At 34.7% G+C, this 22608-nt stretch overlaps 1 protein-coding gene across 3 annotated transcripts in view; it reads left to right on the forward strand.

Moving 5' to 3' along the window:
* Sp1 (transcription factor Sp8) overlaps positions 1-20567 on the forward strand; it is a 58348-nt gene extending 37781 nt beyond the window's left edge. For 2 of the 3 annotated variants that reach the window (XM_089095280.1, XM_089095281.1), the window contains one exon: positions 15038-20567. In XM_089095280.1, the coding sequence (XP_088951406.1) occupies positions 15038-16189 (1152 nt within the window). In that variant the 3' untranslated portion in view covers positions 16190-20567. Of the gene's footprint in view, positions 1-8659; positions 8702-15037 lie in introns of those variants that run through there. The other variant, XM_089095282.1, reaches the window with a different exon arrangement.
* The last annotated feature ends 2041 nt before the right edge of the window (positions 20568-22608 follow it).

Genomic DNA, 22608 nt, shown 5'->3' on the forward strand with positions numbered 1-22608 from the left:
AGTATAACATCCCTAAATTATGGGTGCAATCTTCTGTTTGCTTTGTTTGGGTGCAATCTTCAGTAGGTGCCTAAAGTGCTATGTAACAACATATTGAATATGTTGTTGAAACAAATTAAATATATTGAACGTGTTATTAAACAACATGTTGAAAAAGTAAAACATCACTAAATTAGGTAAAACAACATATTGAAGCAACTTACAACAGGTAAAACAATATAGTAAAAAACATATTGAACATGCTATTAAACAACATATTGAGTAAGTAAAACATCCCTAAATTATGGGTGCAATTTTCTGTTTGCTTTGTTTGGGTGCAATCTTCAGTAGGTGCCTAAAGTGCTATTTAACAACATATTGAATATGTTGTTGAAACAAATTAAATATATTGAACGTGTTATTAAACAACATGTTGAAAAAGTAAAACATCCCTAAATTAGGTAAAACAACATATTGAAGCAACTTACAACGGGTAAAACAACATAGTAAAACAACATATTGAACATGTTATTAAACAGCATATTGAATAAGTAAAACATCCCTAAATTATGGGTGCAATTTTCTGTATGCTTTGTTTGGGTGCAATCTTCAGTAGGTGCCTAAAGTGCTATTTAACAAAATATTGAATATGTTGTTGAAACAAATTAAATATATTGAACGTGTTATTAAACAACATGTTGAAAAAGTAAAACATCCCTAATTTAGGTAGGCTACATGTTATTAAAACATATTGAATAAGTAAAACATCCCTAAATTATGGGTGCAATTTTCTGTTTGCTTTTGTTTGGGTGCAATTTTCAGTAGGTGCCCAAAGTGTTATTAAACAGCATAAAAGTGGAATTAGAAAGTGATCATTCGTGTCCCTATATGTCGTGCCTAGCTGTCAAATTTGTCTGGTCATTCATTTTAAAAATTCCTCGCTACATTATCATTATGTCATTTACAATGTGGAACTTAGGGACAGTGTTCTGTGAATCGGAAAAACCACCGAAGTCTCATTTTATGATGTATTTAGTTCAATGCACCAGAAGTCAATTAATTGATCCAATTATTTCTAAGAATTTTTAATCTGTGTGTAAATTATCAGCAATAAATTAAAGTATACAGACAGCAAAAAAAAAGTGTACAGAGATGTGTTCATATACCGTTTCAGTCTTCAGCTAATATACAACATTAAACATACATGTAGAAAAAAAATGACGAATGGGCGGCTGCCAAGGTTGTATCCAGGATTGTTATTCGGGTAGGAGGAGGGGGGAGAATGAAAATCTTAAAAACGCAACAAAAATGTGTTTTATGCATTTTTATTAAGTTTTAAAAGTCGGACAAACATTCTGAAGGGGGAGGGTCAAACTCCAAAGCTCCCCTGGATACAGCCTTGGCGGCTTCTATTGGTAGCAACAAAGAAGACGCTCTGTTCCAACCACTTAAGCAGTAGTTCATTTTTGAGGTGGATAGTGTTCATGACCTACTGTGCCTAGACCATAGCAGGGGCACAGGAAATTTAAATATTGATTCAGCTTATTATTAAAAAAAAAACTATGATCAAAAATTGTAGCCAAGTCTTGCAAAATCGACAAGGAGTTAAAATAAATATAAAACCAAAAAATAGTTTTATTGGATGCTAACAAAAGGAATATTTCTCTATAAAAATAAGGATAATCTACAATTCATTTTCTCATTTTTGTTCAATTGTTTTGTGTTTTCATGGAAGTAACTCACTAACTAAATATTGGTACTTGTATGATAGACGCCCTATACCTAATATTCTTCTAATATGTTTTTCTGACGCTCAATCCTAATGAAATATACCAAAGTAAGATGAAATATAATAATTAAGAAACAAATTTGGGCTATATATTTGCACATTAGGGGTGTGGGGGTAAAGTATAGCGGGTCTGCCTGCCTAATGTATTAGGTACAATTATTCTGCATATTAGCTAGTAAGAATTGTTTTCAAACTTCATACTGTCCAAACCTTTTACCCCCATGCTAATGTGCAAATATAGCCCAAATTATATATTTTCCACCTATTTTGTCAATTTTATTTATCTTGTCTTGTGCTAAGCTGAAAGAAACTAAGGAAAAAAACCGGTTCTATAATGCGTCAATGAATGAACAACTTGAGCTGTAAGGCGTTTATCATACAAGTCCCTAAGTATTTTCTACTATTGTGTCTGAGATGGAGTGGCAATTGTATTTAATTATGGTTTGTTTGTTTGTTTTGTTTTTATTTTCTTTGATATTAGATTTATTTTCGTTTTCTCTTTTAAATTTTGATGTTTTAGATTATTTTTGTCTCTACACTGAAGACGGCTAGTTTGATAAGACAAAATACTCGTGTGATTCTTTTTCCTCCTACTGGGCATAGACCCATCGTTTTCTCAAGACCATTGAATCTTTTCTGGGGGTAATTAAAGGTTTTACTGTTTTTGCTTATAGGCTTAAATAAAGAATGGTGAATGCAAGATCTTTGACCATATAAAAATTGTTAAGTAGTTAAAATTACATTGATAGGGTACGTAGGCACATGGTGTCAAGCGACGCCTTTTCCCTTATTTACGTGTATTTTGAGCTCCCTTTAATCTCTGTTCAAGTGATAGCCATCGTTCTAACTACGTATACATGCAGCAGAGGGACTCTTGGATCTTGAAATTTAGATTTTTGTGATTTTTTATTTTATTTTATGTATTTAACATATACTGGTTTTATTTGCAGAAATTCTCAATTTTTTTATCCCCTAAAAATTTTATGCCCTTTCGAAATAAATTCCATCTGGTTTCAAACACTTAATAGGCCTTGTAGAATTCAAGTTTTCTAATTATTTGTATTGGCGAGACTTTTACAACTGGATTGTATAATGCGCCAATAAGGTGGCCGTATGCACAATTTATTTGAGGAGGGTTGCACAATCTAAAACTACCCTAAATAGATATACTTTGTCATATAATATAAAAGAGATTATGGCGAAGAAATCAGAAATTACGGGTTTTCTCCAAAATCTCTTCAACATGTATACCGCAGAAGAAGTTATGATAAAATCTTTGAGATTTTAGAGGCATGGGTTCAAAGGCCCATCCCCTTCTTACGTCCTCCTAAAAGTTAACTCTGGGTCTTAACCCCAAACTTCATTGATGTTGTATATTTCCCTGCGGTTTTTAAATAGATCGCCTTTTATATTGTTTGAAGAAAACTTCTATGGGTGCCTTAATCTGGAAAACAGGGGTAGGAGAGGGGGGAAAAGGATGGCAGAAGGGATGAGGTAGAAGAAGGGAGAGGGGTGGAAGGAATCATGTTTTTCTCCATTTCCAATTCTCAGATTCACTTATGTTTCCTGTCATATTTATGGCCTTGTCACTGTCTCACTATAATAAAAAATAGGGTGGTGGGAACAGCTCCCCCATTTTGCAAGTGTTCGGTCCTAGCTCTCAATTCCCCCTTGCCTTTTAAATATTGCTTTTACCACAAATCGAGTGAGTACACTTTAAGGCCGCTTTCAAAGAAAACACCAAAGAAATTTTGTAAAACGTTGTTTCGATAGCCTGTCTGTTTAAGGGCAGAAAGCATGACGTAGGACCAGTTTTCGTAAATAACGTTCTGAATTGGACTAATTAAGGCAGTAACTCTGTATAATATATGAGAAACTTTTTGCATAGTTGATTCCGTCATAAATACTATCTTAGACTTGAAAACCACTGATCTTGAAAAAAAAATCGATTAAGCATTGAGAAGATTTTAATATGGCGCGTGAACGCTGAATTTCTGATTAACCTTTATACTACTATTTTCCATCTGATTAAACATGGGTTTATACCCTTTACCCGTGAATCACTTGAATCGATAAATTTATTGAGCCTATTGTGCACATCAGCTAGAATTAAATAGTAGGCACATTTTGTGATGATTATTCTTATTCTGTTAGCGTCAGCTTTCAGAGCTTCCGAAATATTATTCTTGTCTTTTTAATCCACCCTATTTGCACCCTTAATCTTCCAACGTTGGTGCCATAAGCCAGTCAGTCACAGGATTAAACCCGCCAGGTCGACGCACTGGTTATAAGCCTTCTGCATCGCAGCCTATTTAGAGCTAAACCACATTTCATGGCTTATTTTCTGGTACCCACGATAAGGGGACAAACGTCGAAAATTGTAAACTGAGTTTATATAGTTTACGGTGATATAAAGCAAAAAAAAAAATCAAAACGCTAAAAATATATTGTTTGAGATAAGAAATCATTTGAGGTTTACCAAACTAATTTTACCGATATTTTGATTCTTTTAGCATGAGATACTTATCTTTATCGCTATGACATCGACAAAAAGAATGTCAAAATTATACTGTATTTATGTCATTATGTGGCTCATCAAGAACTCAAAAAACAGAAGTCAAACCCTCGCTTTTCCTCTCTTCTATAAAATTTGATTTATTATTATTATTATATGTTATATTATTATTATATGTAAGTTTCACGTTTAGAAACTCAATGTCAAGCTTTATTCCTAATATATCTAAATAATTCTCTTAAACAGTGATTATCTTAAACAATTTCTCTGAAAAATGAATAGTATATCTTTCCGTGTTTTGAATTTTCCATGAGAGCAATTGTAGTTCTTAGAAAATTAGCCGGGATCGGGGAGGATTAAGTCTAAAGTCAAACCCAACTTAAAATTGACTTTTCTCAAGCAGCACTCACAAAAAAAAACTTTTCGCATGCTGACCAATGGTCTGCGTAGCGCAGGTATCGATCTCCTGATTCACTGCCTTCGGCCGGAAGTCCAATGCATGGTTAGGGGCAAATTATTTGACCCTTGTAGTATTTTGACCCATTTTTTCCTCACCCCCTATCCTCACGATTTCAAATCTAGCGTGCTAACCACTCGGTTAGGAAGTCATAAAAAAGTAAAAAAAAAATAAATATGATTTAAAATGAATGTTTTATTCAACTTTATTTCAAATCCTGTAAAACTTGTTGTAAAAATAAAGCAAAGTCAGTTTCTTTTTGAAAATACAAGCCAAATAGTTTTGATCGTCAAAATTCGATAAATATAACACTAAACAAATTATGGAATATACTACGTAAAAATTAATTTATTTTTAGGGGGGCTTCGAGTTTTTGGGTTGGGGCATACATATGAAGACTAGACGAAGTATACGTAAAATTAAAGGTCGTGGGGACAATACCCCCCCTCTCTATTTCTTTACGATCGTACTTTTCTGTTTCGACTAGTCACGACTGGAAGCTGCGAGATTGAATAAAAGATGGTGCTGATTGCATTTTTTTTTAATGGAGATAGGTTTAAAAGGAGACATTTTATGTTCTCCCTGAAATCAGTAACATTTTCTATTGCAACTTGAAATTGTGCATGAAATGTCATGGTCTTGGACGGCCTACATCCGATTATAGAAGAAAAACAACAAATAAATTTAGAGGCAAATCCTTTGAGGGTTAGTATATACCAGAACGAAAATTAGGCCTGGTTTTAAAAGTGGTGTGTAACTGACATTGGATAAAACCCTTGTCGAAAAGTCATTTCCATATTGAGTAAGCAGAATGATTAGGGGTCTGATACTCTTCCACATATGTTACTCTCAATAGCTTACTTATTAAGTGCTAGTTTAGTTGTAGAATTCGGCTGCGATTCAAAAGCAATACGTTACATAGTATATATTTTACAAGGCCGTAATACAGTAGAAAATGTGTTTGGGGTTTTCTGATCGTCACTATTAAGTAGTTATGCGTTAAAAAAAAGGTTTTTAGGTATACAATATACAGCAAAAATAGGATTATATAATAGGTAAAAACGAACAGAAGAGGGAAAGATAGATCAAAATAGGGAAAGATAGAAGAAAATGACTTGAACTAATCAATATGCTTTTTGTGACATAAGGGAGCGTAATATTTTCTAAAATATGCCCCATAACGTCTTTTGAATTACCACAGACGAACTGTACATAAATCTTATAGATTTTATTCTTTTAACAACATAGACCAAGCACAGACTATTTTTCTCTTTTTTCGTCAATATATTATTTTTTATGGATTCTTTATTTGCGGCAATTCAAATTTTGCTGGAAAATAAAACTAGGTTAAATTTAGTTTAGCTCATGGACAGAATTTATTCTCTTAATTGAAAATTTATTGACAAAAACATAAATATACATTTCCCTCGCCTTTTTTTCCTAATACTATTTTAATGGCTGATAAGAAATACATGATATATGCTTTTTCAGGTGCGTACCACATTGACAAAGGGGGGCCTTTGTACCCTTATTCCCCTGAGATTGTATCATCTTTACCATTTTTGCAATAATTCTTGTAAAAATTCACCTTTATTTAAGGTTCTACCCTTCTCACTAAAAAAAGGACAACAAAATCATGAGTAGCCTACGCTTCCTTAGAACGATCCTACCGTAGGATGATGAATAAAGCCGAGTGAAACATCGATTGTTGGTATATATATATATATAGAAATTGTTCTCGGGTCTAAATTTCGGGAATAGAGGGATTTTGGACATAGCAAAAACAGTGTATTCGGTACTTGTGTCTTACAGCCACCACACCCAAAAAGTGAAGTTAGGTGAATCCTAATGAAACAATTCTTATTTCATAATATGCGGAATAATTGTAGCTAACTAATTTTGCTTGCAGATCCACTATACTTTACCCCCCCCCCACCTAATGTGCAAATATATAGCCCAAAATATATATTTTCCAGCTATTCCCGCAATGCGTCTCCCTTGTTTCAACCCATGTACTTGTAAGTTGAATCAACTGCGACGAAACAAAAACTGGAAAAACAAGTTACGGGTGGAAAATGCGTTTAAAATATATAATTTGGACTATATATTTGCACATTAGGGGGAGTGGGGGTAAAGTATTGCGGGTTTGCATGCAAAATGTTTTAGCTACAATTATTCTGCATATTACGAAGTAAGAATTGTTTCATTAGGATTAACCTGACTTTAGTTCTTGGATGTGGTGGCTATAAGACATAAGTACCGTAAATTCTTCTAAAATTAATGGAGACTAAGGAGGAACTTCAAAATCGAACAAAATGGTAAACCAGACCCCTGCCAGGACCCCTAATTCCGGGGTACGTGCCACATCAGGATTTTACTACAATGGCTGGATCAATAGATGTTCATTGGCTAAACAGCCTCTCCTCCCCGCCAGGGGCAAATCTCTAGCACTTTATTGGAGGGGCAAGAGGGGTCCATATCTGGATAGTCAAAGGGCATGGGATGTATAATATTTTTTACTCTCCCCATTATTGGGGGGGGGGGCAACTGCCCCCCCTTGCCACCCCTAAACGATGCCCCTAATCCCCGCCCCTTAACAGGTTAGCCCACATCCAAAGTAAAATCCTGACGCTGCATAATAAACTATAAATAAACACCGTATTCATTTCATCAGTACTTTTTGTGCCCAAGAACCTAATATTACCAAGAGGCAGTGGCGGATCCAGGGAAGGCCGATGGGGGTGCCCACCCCGCCCCCCTAGCGTAGTCTAAAGTAGTGTAATTTACTTAATTAACTCGAGTTTGCGTTAATTAAACTTGGTCCTAACGCAAGTTTATCGGTTCAACCTGTTTTGCACCCCCCCCCTAATTTTTTTATCAGATCAACCTGTTTTGCCCTCTCCCCCCTAAAAAAATCCTGGATCCACCCCTGCCAAAAGGGAGGGGAGGGGATCAGGTTGGTAATTAGTCTTGTTTAAAACCTATTTTTTTTAGGATTTTTCCTTCTTTTCAAGGCATGTTGAAACTTATATGAGAGAGTCATGACAATGTGATAAGCTCAGAAGGGGGATTGTTTTTGTTTGTGCACTTTTTGGACGTGGGGCAGGGGTATATTTGGAAAACATCAAAACAGGCAAATTATAGAAAACTATATGGCTGTGTGCAAACTATATGTTTCGGAAGGAATGGTCTAAGCCGCTCTTCTCTGTGAACAGTCCTGACCCTAACCCTGGCCGTAGCTGAATCGTTCTTAACAATGCGTTACACCAGAGGTCTTCAATGCTCCAGAGCCATTAAACCACATTTTCTTTTTACTTTTTTATTATAGAGCACCATGTTTAAATAACTACTGGCATGAATTCCAAACAACCCTGGAGGGGGCAACATTATTTTCCTATGAACAGCCTATAGTGATGAACTAGAAAAAAACAAAATGCGATAGAATTAAGCCAAATTGAGCGATGGGCAGTATATATTGTATGGATAACAAGATATATAACATAAAAAAGGATATAATCATAATCATTATAAAATTATTTTGTAAATCATCATAAAAATTATTTATGCTTGGAACAGTTAAGAGAGGATATAGGCCTAGACAAGTCTCAAGGCAAAATTAGATCTGAAAGGGCTGCCTCCTTGCTCAACAGCAATTTACGCTGTTGTACACCGGAACATTGTTTCAGGATTATTGCCCTTCATATAAGGCTATTATTCGTAAACTCATTATTTTAAGTGGGTATCCCCTGTCAAGTTGTTTTGGATGATACCTGTCATTCGGCTTTGTCAAACGCATAAAGGTTTTCAGCGGGTTCTCTACCCCTACTTTGGGCAGCTAGGAGTCCAGCGTGCTGTCAATTCGGCGGCCTTTAAGAAATCAGATTGATATCAGCTATTCATGTGTAAAGTGCTGTGTGACTATACTAATTTTAATATGAAATTTGTTTGGACAGATTATGAGGTACTTTTCGTTCTTAGTCAGTAATTGTGCGTTGTGCATAAAGGCCTTCTTTGTGACCTTGTTTCATCTTCTGAGTATCTATAATTTATACAAAAATGCTACGTCCTTTAGTGGCAATCGAATAGTTTTAATATTTTAAAAATTGTGTCGAATAGCCACTTCTCAATTTCTCTGGCAGAAGCTATAAAACTTTCCAGTTTGATTATTTTTTAGTGATCTTCAGTTTTTTTTTTTAGAAAGGTCAGTTTTAGCTGCAAATTTGGGCACTTCTCTATTATATAAAACATACGAGAAGTGAAGTTCGGTGAATGCTAATGAAATAAAAAAAAATTATGATGAAAATATAATAGTTTTGAAAAAAATTTGGGCTATATATTTGAACATTAGGGGGGGGGGGTAAAGCATAGCATATATTAAATACATAACCTAAACAAATCTATTTTTAACCTAACCAAACCTATTTAACTTAATGCAAAAAATGTGAGGAAAATAGAATACTTTATTAGAAAAATTGTGAAAAATACAACTTGGAAATATGCTCCGAGAACTCAGAAATATTCCCAAGAATTGCGTTGAAATGAGACTTCTGCCTTTACTGCCGCCGCCACATTTACTCTATTAAGCATGAATGTAAATGATGGTGGGATGTACCTCGGTGCCGTTTGCTCCTCCACTTTGCAGAACCCCACATTCTCTCTAATTTTTGGGTAGAGGTGCAATTTTCTGGGTTGACAAAATTATTTTTGTAGTTCACTTTCAAATGATTGAAGCCTGCTTGTTCCAGCTCAGTTGTCTCAGTTGTGTTGTAGTCCTTCCAACAATCTGAACTGATTCTTGAACATCCATGGTGAGACACTATATTCTATTACTAGTCAAAACAAACTAACCGATGTCCTCAAAAATCGCGTTAATAATGAACTAAAATGACTTAGGTCAAGAATCACTCCAATACTTCACTTTTCTTTGTCTTTAATACGGTCGTCCGACACCGAAGGTGCCAATTGAGTAATTCGCAAATGACCTTCACAATTTTTCTATTAAAGTATTCCTTTTCTGTCACATCCTTCTTTCGCCAACCTCTGTTGCTCAAGTGTATCACATGTAACAAACACGTATCAAAATGGTAAATAAATATCCATCTTTCGGTTACTTACGGAATGAATTGACTTTTCTACGAAAAAGAACCCTGTCTCAAAATTTATCTACCTATACTGACCCCCCCCCCTCGAGTTAAATCCTGAAAATGAGTCTGTCTCAACATAAAACTATTACTGATGAACTAATATCAAACAATTATCCGGACTTCTTATAATAAATCTAACTTACATGCAATATATTTCGCAAAAAAAAGCTAAAAAATAAATAAACTTGTTAGCATAAAACCTCACGTTTTGTAATTCAAGTATGCTGCTCTCTTCCGTCATTGTATTGTGCAAAACCTAGTGCCTGTTAAGTGGGGAGGGGTTCAGATTCAACCCCCACAAAAATAATCCTTGTATTTTCCCTATATTTTTCCTATGCTCTTTTTCTACACCCAAAACAAGAATTATTTTCAAAGTTGCACCCGGTCGCCTCCGCAATGAAACTGAACCTCGCTCGCGCGAATAGTACAGACTAACGCACAAATAAACATTTTTCTTGTCAAACCCATACCATTTTCAAACTTTATATTAATGACCCCTCTTCCCTTGAATAATCTTGGTGCAATGGCCGTGGTCTAGGAATAACTTGACTTAGGTCTATGAGAAGTTTGACTTTATTTGCAAGCTAATGCAAAGTTACTTTAAAAATTTAGGGTAATATCCTTATTAATTTAATGTTTATTAATTTAATAAATTAATAATATGTTAATATGGTAATATGTTATTAATTTAATGGTATTATTTAATTTTTTGTTTACCATCATAAGTTGATCAAGTAAATAAAATCAAACAGGGTTTAAAATAATTAAGATCATGGAAATACAAGACTTCTATTATGAACAAAATTGACTTTTTCGGTTTCTTCTTCTTCTGTAGCGGTTTCTTCTTCTTTTTCTTCTTCTTTTTTTCTTCTTCTTCTTCTTCTTCTTCTTCTTCTTCTTTTTCTTCTTCTTCTTTTTCGGTTTCTTCTTCTTCTGTAGCGGTTTCTTCTTCTTCTTTTTCTTCTTTTTCTTCTTCTTCTTCTTCTTTTTCTTCTTCTTCTTTTTCGGTTTCTTCTTCACACTGAACATGTATTTGTGGCTCAATAATTTAACCTAATAAAAACAAAATAGGCTGTTTTAAAGTCTTTACAGTATCAAAAGATATACTCTTGAGTTTAAAAGGTCATCTTTTCTCTTGTTTTGTTACAGTTTGTCGCATAAATTCAATGCAATTGACTTTGAAATTTCGCTTTGCAGGTTTCAATAAAACATGAATTTAATTTCTTTATTTTAAAATCACGACACAGTTATCAATCTTATAGTTCGTTACACACTGTCGTAACCTGAAGTTGTTGTAGACAAACAGAGAGTTTACTTGTAAAAAAAATTGTAAGTCAAAAATTAGTTTCTGTTTTACTGGATCAAAATGTCATACAAAAATACCAATCAGGTTTTGAATTCGTTTTCATGACTCCAAATTAGACATACCTATAAGGGAAAAATACAACAACGTGTAAAAAAGAAAGGTGGATTATTTGGCTACCCTATTTGACATACTCTTAAGGAAAGATAAGATTGGCTTGCGAAAGCACGTTGGAAATGAACCAATGATATTAAAGCACAATTTTTAACGCTAAAGTAAAGAATATTAGCTCTTTGGCCATACCGATTAATTTTGTTTGATTAAATTATGGATGTATAAAAAAATTGTATGGCCAGTGAAAGTAATGGTCACTGGCCATATAAATTTAAAACATTAATTTTGCAAATTCAATAAGACCTGATGAAGTTGTTTATTTATAAGAAATTATGTTGAAAGTAGTTCAAGTTTTAAGTAGGTCTGGTAAAATGGGCAAATCGGGATAATTATGTATTTTTTGAAAACTTGTATTAAAAATTAGCTAATTAAAAGTGTACATAAAAGCTAGTAACTACACTAAAATTTAGTTATGTTGGAATTAATTTATGCGTTTGTAACTTATTGCAGTTCGCAAGTCTATCTTTACTACTACTACTATTAATAATTCATCGCAGCACCAAGCCACCTGTGGCCAAACACAGCTACGCACCCTCCTCTTCCATCCCAATCTATTCAATCCCCCCTCCCCTTTACACCCTACCAGGAGGTTCCCATTTTCCCTTAGATCTTTGTTTACGGCATCCTCCCACCCTAACCACAGGACAACCTGCCTTTCGTCTAGCCCTAGACGGTTGGCCAGAAAGGACTATCTTTGGCAATCTGTCATCCATCATCCGCAGAACGTACCCTAGCCATCTCAACCTTTCTCTTATTATAGCCCTAGAAAGCGAAATTAAAACGCATTTTTTGCAGATCCTATTGTTTGAAATAAGGTCAGTCAGCCGGGTACCCAAAACAATCCGCTGGCAATTTCTCTGGAAAACATCTAGCAAAACTTCCTCCATTTTTTAGTTTTGCAATTCGTAATTTGTGTTTTAACCTTTTCAGGACCTTTATTTGAAATTGTATGTAAACCGATGCACTATGTTTTTTTTTCTTTCAATTTTTTTTTTCATTTTTTTTTCATGTTCTGCGCAGCTCGCTTATCACGGAACTTCTGACTCCAAGCTTGCGTCAAATTCTTTCTACCCATTCCTAGGGTTGTGAGGAATCCTTAGATACGAAGCTAGGTTGTAAATTCCTTCTTTGTAAGTTTGCTAGAACAAAATTAGTGTTGGTAAAATTTGATAAAACTGGTGAATTCAGAGCAAAATATTTTTACAAAAATTAAATTATCATATTTTATTACAAATTATCTCCAAAAATTAAGTTTAATTAAATTTGTTAGGATTGCTAACTTTTCTAAATATTTTGTAAATAGTACAAATTTTAGATAAAATCTAATAATAATGTTAAGTCACATAATTTTAGCATTTTTGTAAAAATAATAGCACAAATCCACTAATTTTTCCAAAAATCACAAAACAGGGAGTAACACCTCAGAATTCGTAATTTTGTAAAGAGAGTTAGTATAATTCTTAAGTCTGCTTTTACTACCTATCCGAGGAAATTGTCCGCGGGGGAATTGTCAAAAGGGTTTGAAATGCCTAGGGGATTTGTCCATTGGGAGGGGATTTCCCAAGAAAATAATTCTTCATGAGGGAAATTTCTCAAGGGAGAAAATCTTCGTAGGGGAATCTGCTAAAGTTAAATAATTATTAGTAGATTATTCTATGTATCAGAAATGCTAATTAATTGTTACTGTACTTACTGGTCTCCTCTTAAGACTTTCCAAGTAGTTTCTGACTCCCTACCACCTGGAGGATATCTCTGAGTGTCACTAGTTCTCGCCATGGCACCTCCCGTGCCATTTTCAGAATGCGGGCAGTTCTTTTCAAACAGTTCGTGGTAACGAACTGTAAGTAAGGAGCGACCCGGCTCAATGGTAACCGAAACTCTAAAAAACGGGATTTTGATACCAATAGATACATCAAAAGAATCAGATTTTAATTCTGATTTCAAATATATAAGTTTCATTAAGTTTAATCTTACCCATCAAAAGTTACGTGCCTGAGAAAATTTGGCTGATTTTCGAAAAAAGGAGGAAAGACCCCCTAACAGTTATAGAACCTTAATGAAAATCACACCATAATATTCAGCGTATCAGAGAACCCTACTGTAGAGGTTTAAAGCTCCTATCTACAAAATTGTGTATTTTACATTTTTTGGAACTATTACATAAACCGTTTGGGGTTTTTTTTTTTTTTTTTTTTTTTTTTTTTTTTTTTTTTTTTTTCCCAGGGGTGATCGCAGTAATCCAGTGTTTCTTGAATACTGCGAGAAAGCTCAGTGGGACGGGATTTAAAATTTCTAGCGCCCTTTTTGATTGACCAAAAAAATGGAGAGCAACTAGGCCCCCTCCCACGCTCATTTTTTCCCCAAAGTCACCCGATCAAAATTTTGAGATAGCCATTTTGTTCAGCATGGTCGGAAATATGATAAAAATGTCTTTTAGGATGACTTGATCCCCCAAAGTCCCCAGGGGGAGTGCTGAAAGTTATGAACTTTACTCACTGTTAACATATAGTATATGTTATTGGAACGTATACAGACTTTTTCAGAGGAGATATTGTCTGGTCGGTGGGGGAAGGAGAGGGTCGGGGGCTATATGGAAGGATCTTTCCAGGAAGGACGTTTTCATGGGGGACGGGACATTGCCAGGACGGGGGCGCCGGATTTCCCAGCATTATTAAAGAAAAAGATCAGGAATTAAATAAAAAAAAAACAAGTTTTTCAACTGATCAACTGATTGTGATTAAGAGGTCATTTTTAAAGAACTGGAAAAAAAAATTCGAACTATAGTTTAAAGAGCAGGGTATTGACTAGGGGGCGAACCCCCTAACATACGTGTTAAAAATTTATGAATATAGAAGTTCGTTACGTAAGTTAATTCTAAGTTACGTATATTTATTACTAATAAAAACGTTCGTAAATAAAATTAAACAAGTTTCGAGAAAGCCATTTAACCAAATATAATATGCAAATTTTGTTTTTATTATTCATGTACGGTGAGCCAAAATCAAAACCTGCATTAATTCAAAAACGTTCAAAAATTAAATAAAAAAAGCAAGTTTTTTTAACTGAAAGTAAGGAGCGAAATTAAAACTTAAAACGAACAGAAATTATTCCGTATATGAAAGGGGCTGTCCCCTCCTCAACGCCTCGCTTTTTACGCTAAAGTTTGACTCTGTCTCACAACTTTATTTTTTAAAACAATAAAAAACTTTAGCGTAAAGAGCGAGGCGTTGAGGAGGGGACAGCCCCTTTCATATACGGAATAATTTCTGTTCGTTTTAAGTTTTAATGTCGCTCCTTACTTTCAGTTTAAAAAACTTGTTTTTTTTATTTAATAAAGGAAAGAGATGGAAGTAGAGAGGAGGGAGACAGATTTTGAAAGTGAACACAATGAATATCACAAGCATTCTGTAATATGAACTATTGCTAGCAGAACAGTCAAATAGTCTTCTAGGGTACATGCTGCACTTAGAATTTAGGGAATTACAAAATGAATATGTCAAACAGGAGAATTGACAGAGGCAAAGGGAAAACTAGAAGAAAACGAAGAGAGCAAGCATAGCGGAGAAGAGAGTGTGCAAAATATATAATAGGTTCAGAAAGAATGTATAAGTGATTTATTTTATGATGTAACAACTTTCGGAAATAGTTTATATTCAATTTTGTATTTTTATTTTAGGAGCACCCAGGCCTCCGTGGAACACCATTGGCTATGTTGGCGGCACAATGTAGCAAGCTAAGTTCAAAAAGTCCTCCCCCTCTTGCTGACGCTGCTGTAGGTAAGGGTTTCCATCCGTGGAAGAAGACATCCCCAGCTTCAAGTCCGTCTAGCAACCAGCCCTCTCCGCACCAAAGACCAGGTTCAAGTACAGCCAATCCATGTAGTCAGCAAAAAGTGGCTTGTTCTACTTCTGGCTACGGTACAGACTTTTATTTCGCCGGTGGTGCTGTAACGTCACAAAGTGATACAAACCAGGGCCTTTATTCTAGACATCCTTACGAACAGTGGGCATTCAATATGCAGCACAATGCAATGAAGCAGGACACCACCTCTTGGTGGGACATGCACCAAGCTGCGGCTGCAGGAGGTTGGCTTGATATGAGTGGTTCCGCTGCCACTACTCTTTCAATGCCTGGGATGACTAACATGCATGCAGCCGCTTATACCGGTGCTACAGACTATACCTCTTTAGGGCATCCTCTGACTTCAAATCATTTACTATCCAATCAACATTTACTGCAAGACACTTATAAGTCTATGTTGCCAGGTCAGAGTATGTCAGCACCAAATCCTTTTGGACTGTCGCAGAATCCGTTAGCTCAAGTGCCGTCCCCAAGATCTTCTCGTCGGTATACTGGACGTGCTACCTGTGATTGCCCAAACTGCCAAGAAGCTGACCGTCTAGGGCCAGCTGGAGCTCATTTAAGAAAACGTAACATACATAGCTGTCACATACCTGGATGTGGTAAAGTATATGGTAAAACTTCACATTTAAAAGCACATTTAAGATGGCACACAGGAGAGCGACCTTTTGTGTGTAACTGGTTGTTTTGTGGGAAAAGATTTACAAGATCTGATGAATTACAAAGACATTTAAGGACTCATACAGGTGAAAAACGCTTTGCCTGTCCAGTTTGCAATAAGCGCTTTATGAGGTCGGATCATTTGTCAAAACATACCAAAACACATAGCAATGGAGGAGCAAACAATAAAAGTGGATCCAGTTGTGGGTCTTGCTCTGAATCTGAAGACAATAATCAAACAGATAATGTAGGTGCTAGTCCCCAAACTGCTTCAAACCCCCCAGAGGACATTAAAGTGAGTATGTGATTGTGTTTTAAGGCTTCTAGTGAATTATCCAAAGCCGTGCAGAATTGCCTTGTTTAAAGAACTACTAGTTCAGTTTCTTAACTCAAAGAAGTTTATAACTAGCACCCTTTGAAAGGCTTTAACAAAATGACCTCGACTAAACCTTCATTGATGTGATAGCGTATCACCAGTAAAAATTTATTTGAAGAACTTGAACAGCCCACCGTGATCGTAAGATTAGTCGTTTTCGATATAATCGATTTAAGTCTGTTGACACAAACAATCTCTGACTTCTGATTGAAATAGCATCGAATTGCTTCGAAGTTGGTCCAAAGATATTAATTTTAAGCTTCTAAGAGCGTTTTGTTTTTGTGTAAAATTTAAATGCTATTTATTTGACCCAGTTTCAGGATATCTAAAATAAACCAAAAATTTCCTTGTACGCTAAATTAGAGCAAGTTAGAATATGACTCCTCTATGAAGAAACACAACTGTCCAAAATATATAATTTGAGTTGATTTCTTCCTACTGGAAAGAAAAAATTAAAAGAGGAACCATCACTTTTGTTTCTCTACTTGCTTCAATATTACAAGCAACATAATATAATATAACAATGTATTAAAGGGGTACAATATAGACTATTCTTTTCATGTATTGTATTGCCAATTCACAAAAATATATGGGGGGGGGGTGATTTTCTCCATTTTCGGAAGGTACAGAAAGCTATCTTTTTTATAAGTGGGGGGAGGAACTGCGCTTTCTTTCAATTGTTTTCAATGGAAAAAACAATAAAAGGTCTTAATCAAAATATGGGGGGTAAATATCCCCTCAATTGATGCCCTTTGCTAATATCCCCTTAAAAACTTCAGTTTTTATGATTTCTTCTATAATTTTTTTGTTCATATTATCTAGCCGTTTCTGATGTTTTTAGTTTGTTTCTGGTTGGGCTCCTTTTACAACTGTTTGATTTCTGTCCTTAAAATTCTGTCTATGTCTTACTCCTAGGTCCTCGACTTTCAGGTTTATTCATTTTTAAATAGAAATTCTTCAGCTAAAACCAGCTTTTATTTCCTCCTCAAAATCCATCCTTTCTAATGTAAGTAGTTCCGCTAGTTGTATTGTTTGTATAAAAAGGAAAAAAAAACCTACCTAATAAATTCTGTCCCTTAATGCGACCACATGTGAAATTTAAACGTAGAACAACACCAATATTCAATCGTGCGTATATCCCTTCTGAAATTTCTTGGGGGAAACTTTCAAAATTACATCAATTTTGGTTTCCTTTTCGGCATTGCAAAGAATACAAAATTAGAGTTTGGAAAGTCGCTTCGGTAATTTTGTGGAAAATTAGATCATAAAGGTGATTCCAAATTTATGTACTATTAAATATGGAAATAAATCTTGTGAGTTTTAACCATGAAATTAGCTTAATTGCTCCTTTTAAATGCAAGTTAATGATTATAATTACTGCACACAGTACCTCGTACTGAGAGTATGTTTTACAAACGTAAATAAGGCGTCTCTAAGCCTAAAATAAGACACGTACCATTTTAAAACCTTCCAAAAATATATGGAATTTTCGGTACAGGTGCATTATGCGGGCACCACGAAAAAAGTCAAGTTTAATTAATGCTAATGAAATAAAATAGGATGAATATATAATAGTTTAGAAACAAATTTGGGCTATATATTTGCACATTAGGGGGTGAAGGGTAAAGCATAGCATATATTAAATACGTAACCTATCCTAAGTACCTTTTCCCTCCCTAAACCCCAAAAGACAATCGTTTAAATATTGTAACTCATTAAGAAATCACAACTTTACAATCATTTATCTATAGCGGTCTCTTACAAATAGCCCGTTTGACCGATTTCGTGACTGGTTTCCTTGGTACAGTATATAGCGGTGCCCGTATAATGCACCAGTGCCAAATTTTAAAATAGAATTCTGTTTTTATGAGGGTACACTCGAATTTTTATAATGCTAGACCAGGAATCATGTAAAAGAAATTAGGCTGATTTTTAGATATCAAAAAGGTAAGCAAAGTGTGAATTTATTCTAAGTAAATTCTGAGAGTAAATACCCCATCCATCGCGAGGAGTAAACCACTTCCCAACATCTGGTGCAACTTTCAATGCGTCAGTTGTTGCTCCAAGTATGTGCCACTCATGACGTACTCTGTACCTTGCGTGGCATATTTCTGTCATGCTTGGTATGCTTCATTGGGTATAAACGATTTTTTTCAAAGCGGGTGACCCCTCATCTTACCATCGTTCATATGAACTTATTGCTTCCAGTTGAATTTTACCATATAAAGTGACTTTTATTCAATTTCAAAGTGATCTTTGTTTAACTTTTGGCTAAATATACATTAGCCAAACATTTGCAAAAAAGCCAAAAATACATTATCCAAACATACCAGATGCAAACCGAATAAAGTCTTTTTTAATCAATTTCAAACTAATTTTTGGCTAAATATACATTAGCAAAAAATTAGCCAAAAAGCCAAAAATACACTAGCCAAACATGCCAGATAGAAATTGTACCAAATAAAACATTTTTTTTAACTTCAAAGGGGTTTTTGTTAAACTTTTGTCTAAATATAGATTAAGACGCTGCTCTGAATTATAAAAATGATTTTGAATCTATAATATTATATGAACGAATTATTTATATCTTAATTAATGTTCAGTGGTTTTGGTAATTAAATTTTTAAAATAAATTTTTAAATAAATTTTTAAAAATAAAATTTTTAAAATAAGGCAGAAACTCTTCTTTAAAAATAAACACTCCATTTGCTAAGAAAGACCTTCCCCTCCAAATCAAAATCCTGGATTCAGTACTGATTCTAAAGTCACAGCAAAGCGTAAGAATTAGGTTTATGTTCATTTTGTTTTTGTCTGCTGGAGTTCCAAAAATTTGTCTTTAAAACATAAAATGCCCTTTAGTTTTTTGGCCAACTCCAATTTAGTTTAATTGCTTCCACCGGTGTTTGGAAAACCTTTGTTTTTCTTGTTTCTATAACAACGCAAGGACAATATAGTTCTAAGAAGTCGGAACTTTAAAGGGAGCAACAATTTAGAAGTAAAATGGTTCCGTCTTAGTCATTTTATGTGTTTTTTTTGTAATTCTAAATTAGTTGGTAGCTGAATCCTAATAAGGTCTAGAAATTTTTAAAAGTCTCGCTCTAAAAAATATCCTTGTAGGATTTCTAGGAAAAATTCAAGTGAAATACCAAGGACAGTGAAAATGAAATCTGATGGTTTGAACTGGTTAAATAGAAACTGGCACAGCTATATATATTAAAATTTAAGAAAAATTGTGAATTCAATTTTTAGTAAAAAAAACTTCCATGCCAGGGTTGCCAAATTGAACACTTTTCGTGTGAAATGCACTCTTTTTTACCTCAGAGGGGATGCGGAAAAGTGAAAATCACTCTTTTTGGGTGTCAGTTTTGGGATCCATGGTTTAACGTGGCTGCACTGGAGAAATTTTGTTATATCCTTGGTACCAAACTTTAAGGAAACTCTTGTAGGAATCGAGGCTGAAATAGGAGTAAGGATTTTGTAAGACAATAAACTTCGAAACACTAATAAATTTTTTACTTATATGTCATCTACATGGTAAAATACCCAGACAAAAAATCTTCAAAGTTACAAAAAAAAACACATAAATTTTTAAGTTTGGAATTTAAACTCCTTTGAATCCATGTAGGACTCATCCCCTACTGCATAGCATGACTGTACAGTAATCTCCCCGTTTGATATTGTTGTAGTAGAACTTGTACCAACTTAAGTACGGTTTGCAAATTTTGTAATAACTGAAACTGAGCTTTTATAAACATTCATTTACTGTGTGTTTTTAGTGGGGCGGGGGGATATTATTGCTTGTTCTTTTTTAAGCTTAGTACTCGTCTAATACTTGGTACCAAATCTATTTACAAAGAAATTACCATTGCGTTCAATTAGGATTACTGGAGTTTTTAGTGTTTCTTACGGAAAAAAAGATAACATGAAAATAAAAATGAAGAAGTTAAATCCGTGACAAAGATTATTTTACTTTTGCTGTGAAGATGGCACCTAATAATGAGTTTAGTACAGCTGAAATAAAGCAGTGTTAAATGCTAAAATATATAATAAAATAAGTTTTGGACCATAATGCTCAATATCCTTGGAAGAAGTGAACCTTACTCATTTTTTTTTATTGCTGCCCTAGGCAATAATTAGAATATGTCTTAAAATTCGTCCTATGAGAAATATTTTTCTCGAATTCTTACTATTCACGTGAAGTTGATGTAAAGTTATGTATATACATTTAGTGTCTTAATGCCTTGAACTTTTTTGTTGTTGTTAATATTGTTTTATCTTATTTGTTTTTGGAATAGAATTATATCGTCTATTTTCACTCTTCTCTATAATTAGGTATGTAGTGGGTAGTTTTTTTTTATTAAAAATGCTATTTTTGGTGGCTCTAAGGCCAAATTATATTCAAAATCAAAAAGTAACTTAAACATTTCCAATCAAATACGACCTTAAAACACATAGAAAAAGAGACATTACCCACAAATGTATGATAAAAAGTTCTTTTAATTTCATTGATTTACCTTGTTGGCGCATTATCGTAAGCAAATCACGTTATTCCTTAAGCTTGTTCCAGAAGAGAAACCAAGAACCTGGCCTCTTTAAACCTGATCGGTTTCTGTGTGGAATTTTAAGCCAACAGTAAGAGAGAACAGTTGAATTCACCGTGGCTGGTTTTCTTGTGGGAAAATTTAAGGGTAAAAAGAACGAGAAGTCAGTGAACACCTGGTTGGCGCTGATGTATCAAAGTATAAGCCATTAAGAGTAACAAAAGGTTTTAAGTCACAAGTTTTTTTTTTACAATTAGCCCCCCTCTGGGGTTTGAAAAATACAAGGATTAGGAAGGCTATTTTTTGGGAAGAAGCATTATTTTTTCCAACTATTACATAGTTTTGGGCTTTTCTTTTGTCTTTTAGGGGGGATGAAGCCTTCCTCTCCCCTCCCCTGTGGGTACCCTTGTCTTTAACACTTGAAGCGACAGTAGTAAAAATGAGATGGTTTATGAGTTTTGGTATTTCAAAAGGCTGTATGTTACAAAATATACCTTTTCTGAGAGTACTAAGACTAAAAATATGTGTTTTTGGATGTTTTTACCTTTCTTAACAAGTCTCTGGTTTTTTCGAAAGTTAGGTACCAAGATTACAGTAAACATAATTTTGGTATGAAAAAGCTAAATATTCAACTGTTTTTATTAGCAATAAACTCTTAGAAAGAATAGAAATTCCAAAACATCTTGAGCACCAAAACAAGATATGGTAAAACTGATTGAGCCAATCAATAAAACGTTTTGAAAAAAATTCAAAATGTATTGAATAAACATAATTTTATCAAAAAATACCGCATAATACTTTCTGAATTACCCCAACTGTTATGTCATACGATACTTTATTTTATGTTACAAGCTGGGTGTAACAGGTCGTATGAGCTATACTGGGGTCTCGCGCAAAGAGGCAACCATATACATTCTCAAAGAGGGAAGTTTCTCAGAGGCTTGCGTATGGAACAAGAACAAGCAACGGCTGGAGTTATTCAAAAGATGAAATTCTGCGTAACATAAATTATTCCTGGGACCAGAATCGTATGCAAAGAAGGGGGGGTCCCCAGCGCCCCTGAAATCCTAATGACATCGAATGTCTGTGTATTTCTTATTCAAATTATCAAATAAAATATTTTTTTTACTATTACTCTCCCCTTTGAAATTTGTTTTGTTATTCCCCCCCCCCAAGGAAAAATTCTTTGCACGTGTCCGCATGAGAAAATAAAACTAAAGTGTTTTCTTCCTTTTTTACTATAAACAAGGACCATAGTTTGAAGCAGTTGATTTTTTAGGTTGTTAAGATGTGGCGAAAATAGTTTTGGTCTCAAATCCTCTTATTTGTGGGAGTAAAAAGTGGATGTTACGTTTTACAAGAAGAACAGGGGCTTGTATATCTTGAGAATCAGAGACTAGTCATGTTTAGTCTGGGAATTAACAATGTAATTTGAAGTTTTACAAGCATCTTTTGAATTACGCTGTCACCATGGGCATAGGCAGCATATTGTCTAGGGGGGCAGTCGATAGTGTCATGGAGTTTTATCAACTGCTTTTCCCAAACCATCTGCTTTTTCAGCCATATCTAATGTAAATTTGAAGGTCTTGGGGGGCAGCTGCCCCCCCTCCCTACACCCATGGCTGTTAATACGCTTCTACTCATCCCATTTTTATGAAGTTAGGAGGGGAAGACATTGAAGCTTTCATGTCAACAATATTGCAACGTGCCATGGCATAAGTCGGGTGTCCTCCCAATGACTTGAATCACCATCATCAATAGCCTTCGCGTGCAGCACTGTAGACTGTAGCGTCTTCTTTTTCCAAACAT

This window comes from Artemia sp. Qi Xiang Cuo, chromosome 10 (assembly GCF_049724085.1).
Source record: "Artemia sp. Qi Xiang Cuo chromosome 10, ASM4972408v1, whole genome shotgun sequence".
Taxonomy (NCBI): domain Eukaryota; kingdom Metazoa; phylum Arthropoda; class Branchiopoda; order Anostraca; family Artemiidae; genus Artemia; species Artemia sp. Qi Xiang Cuo.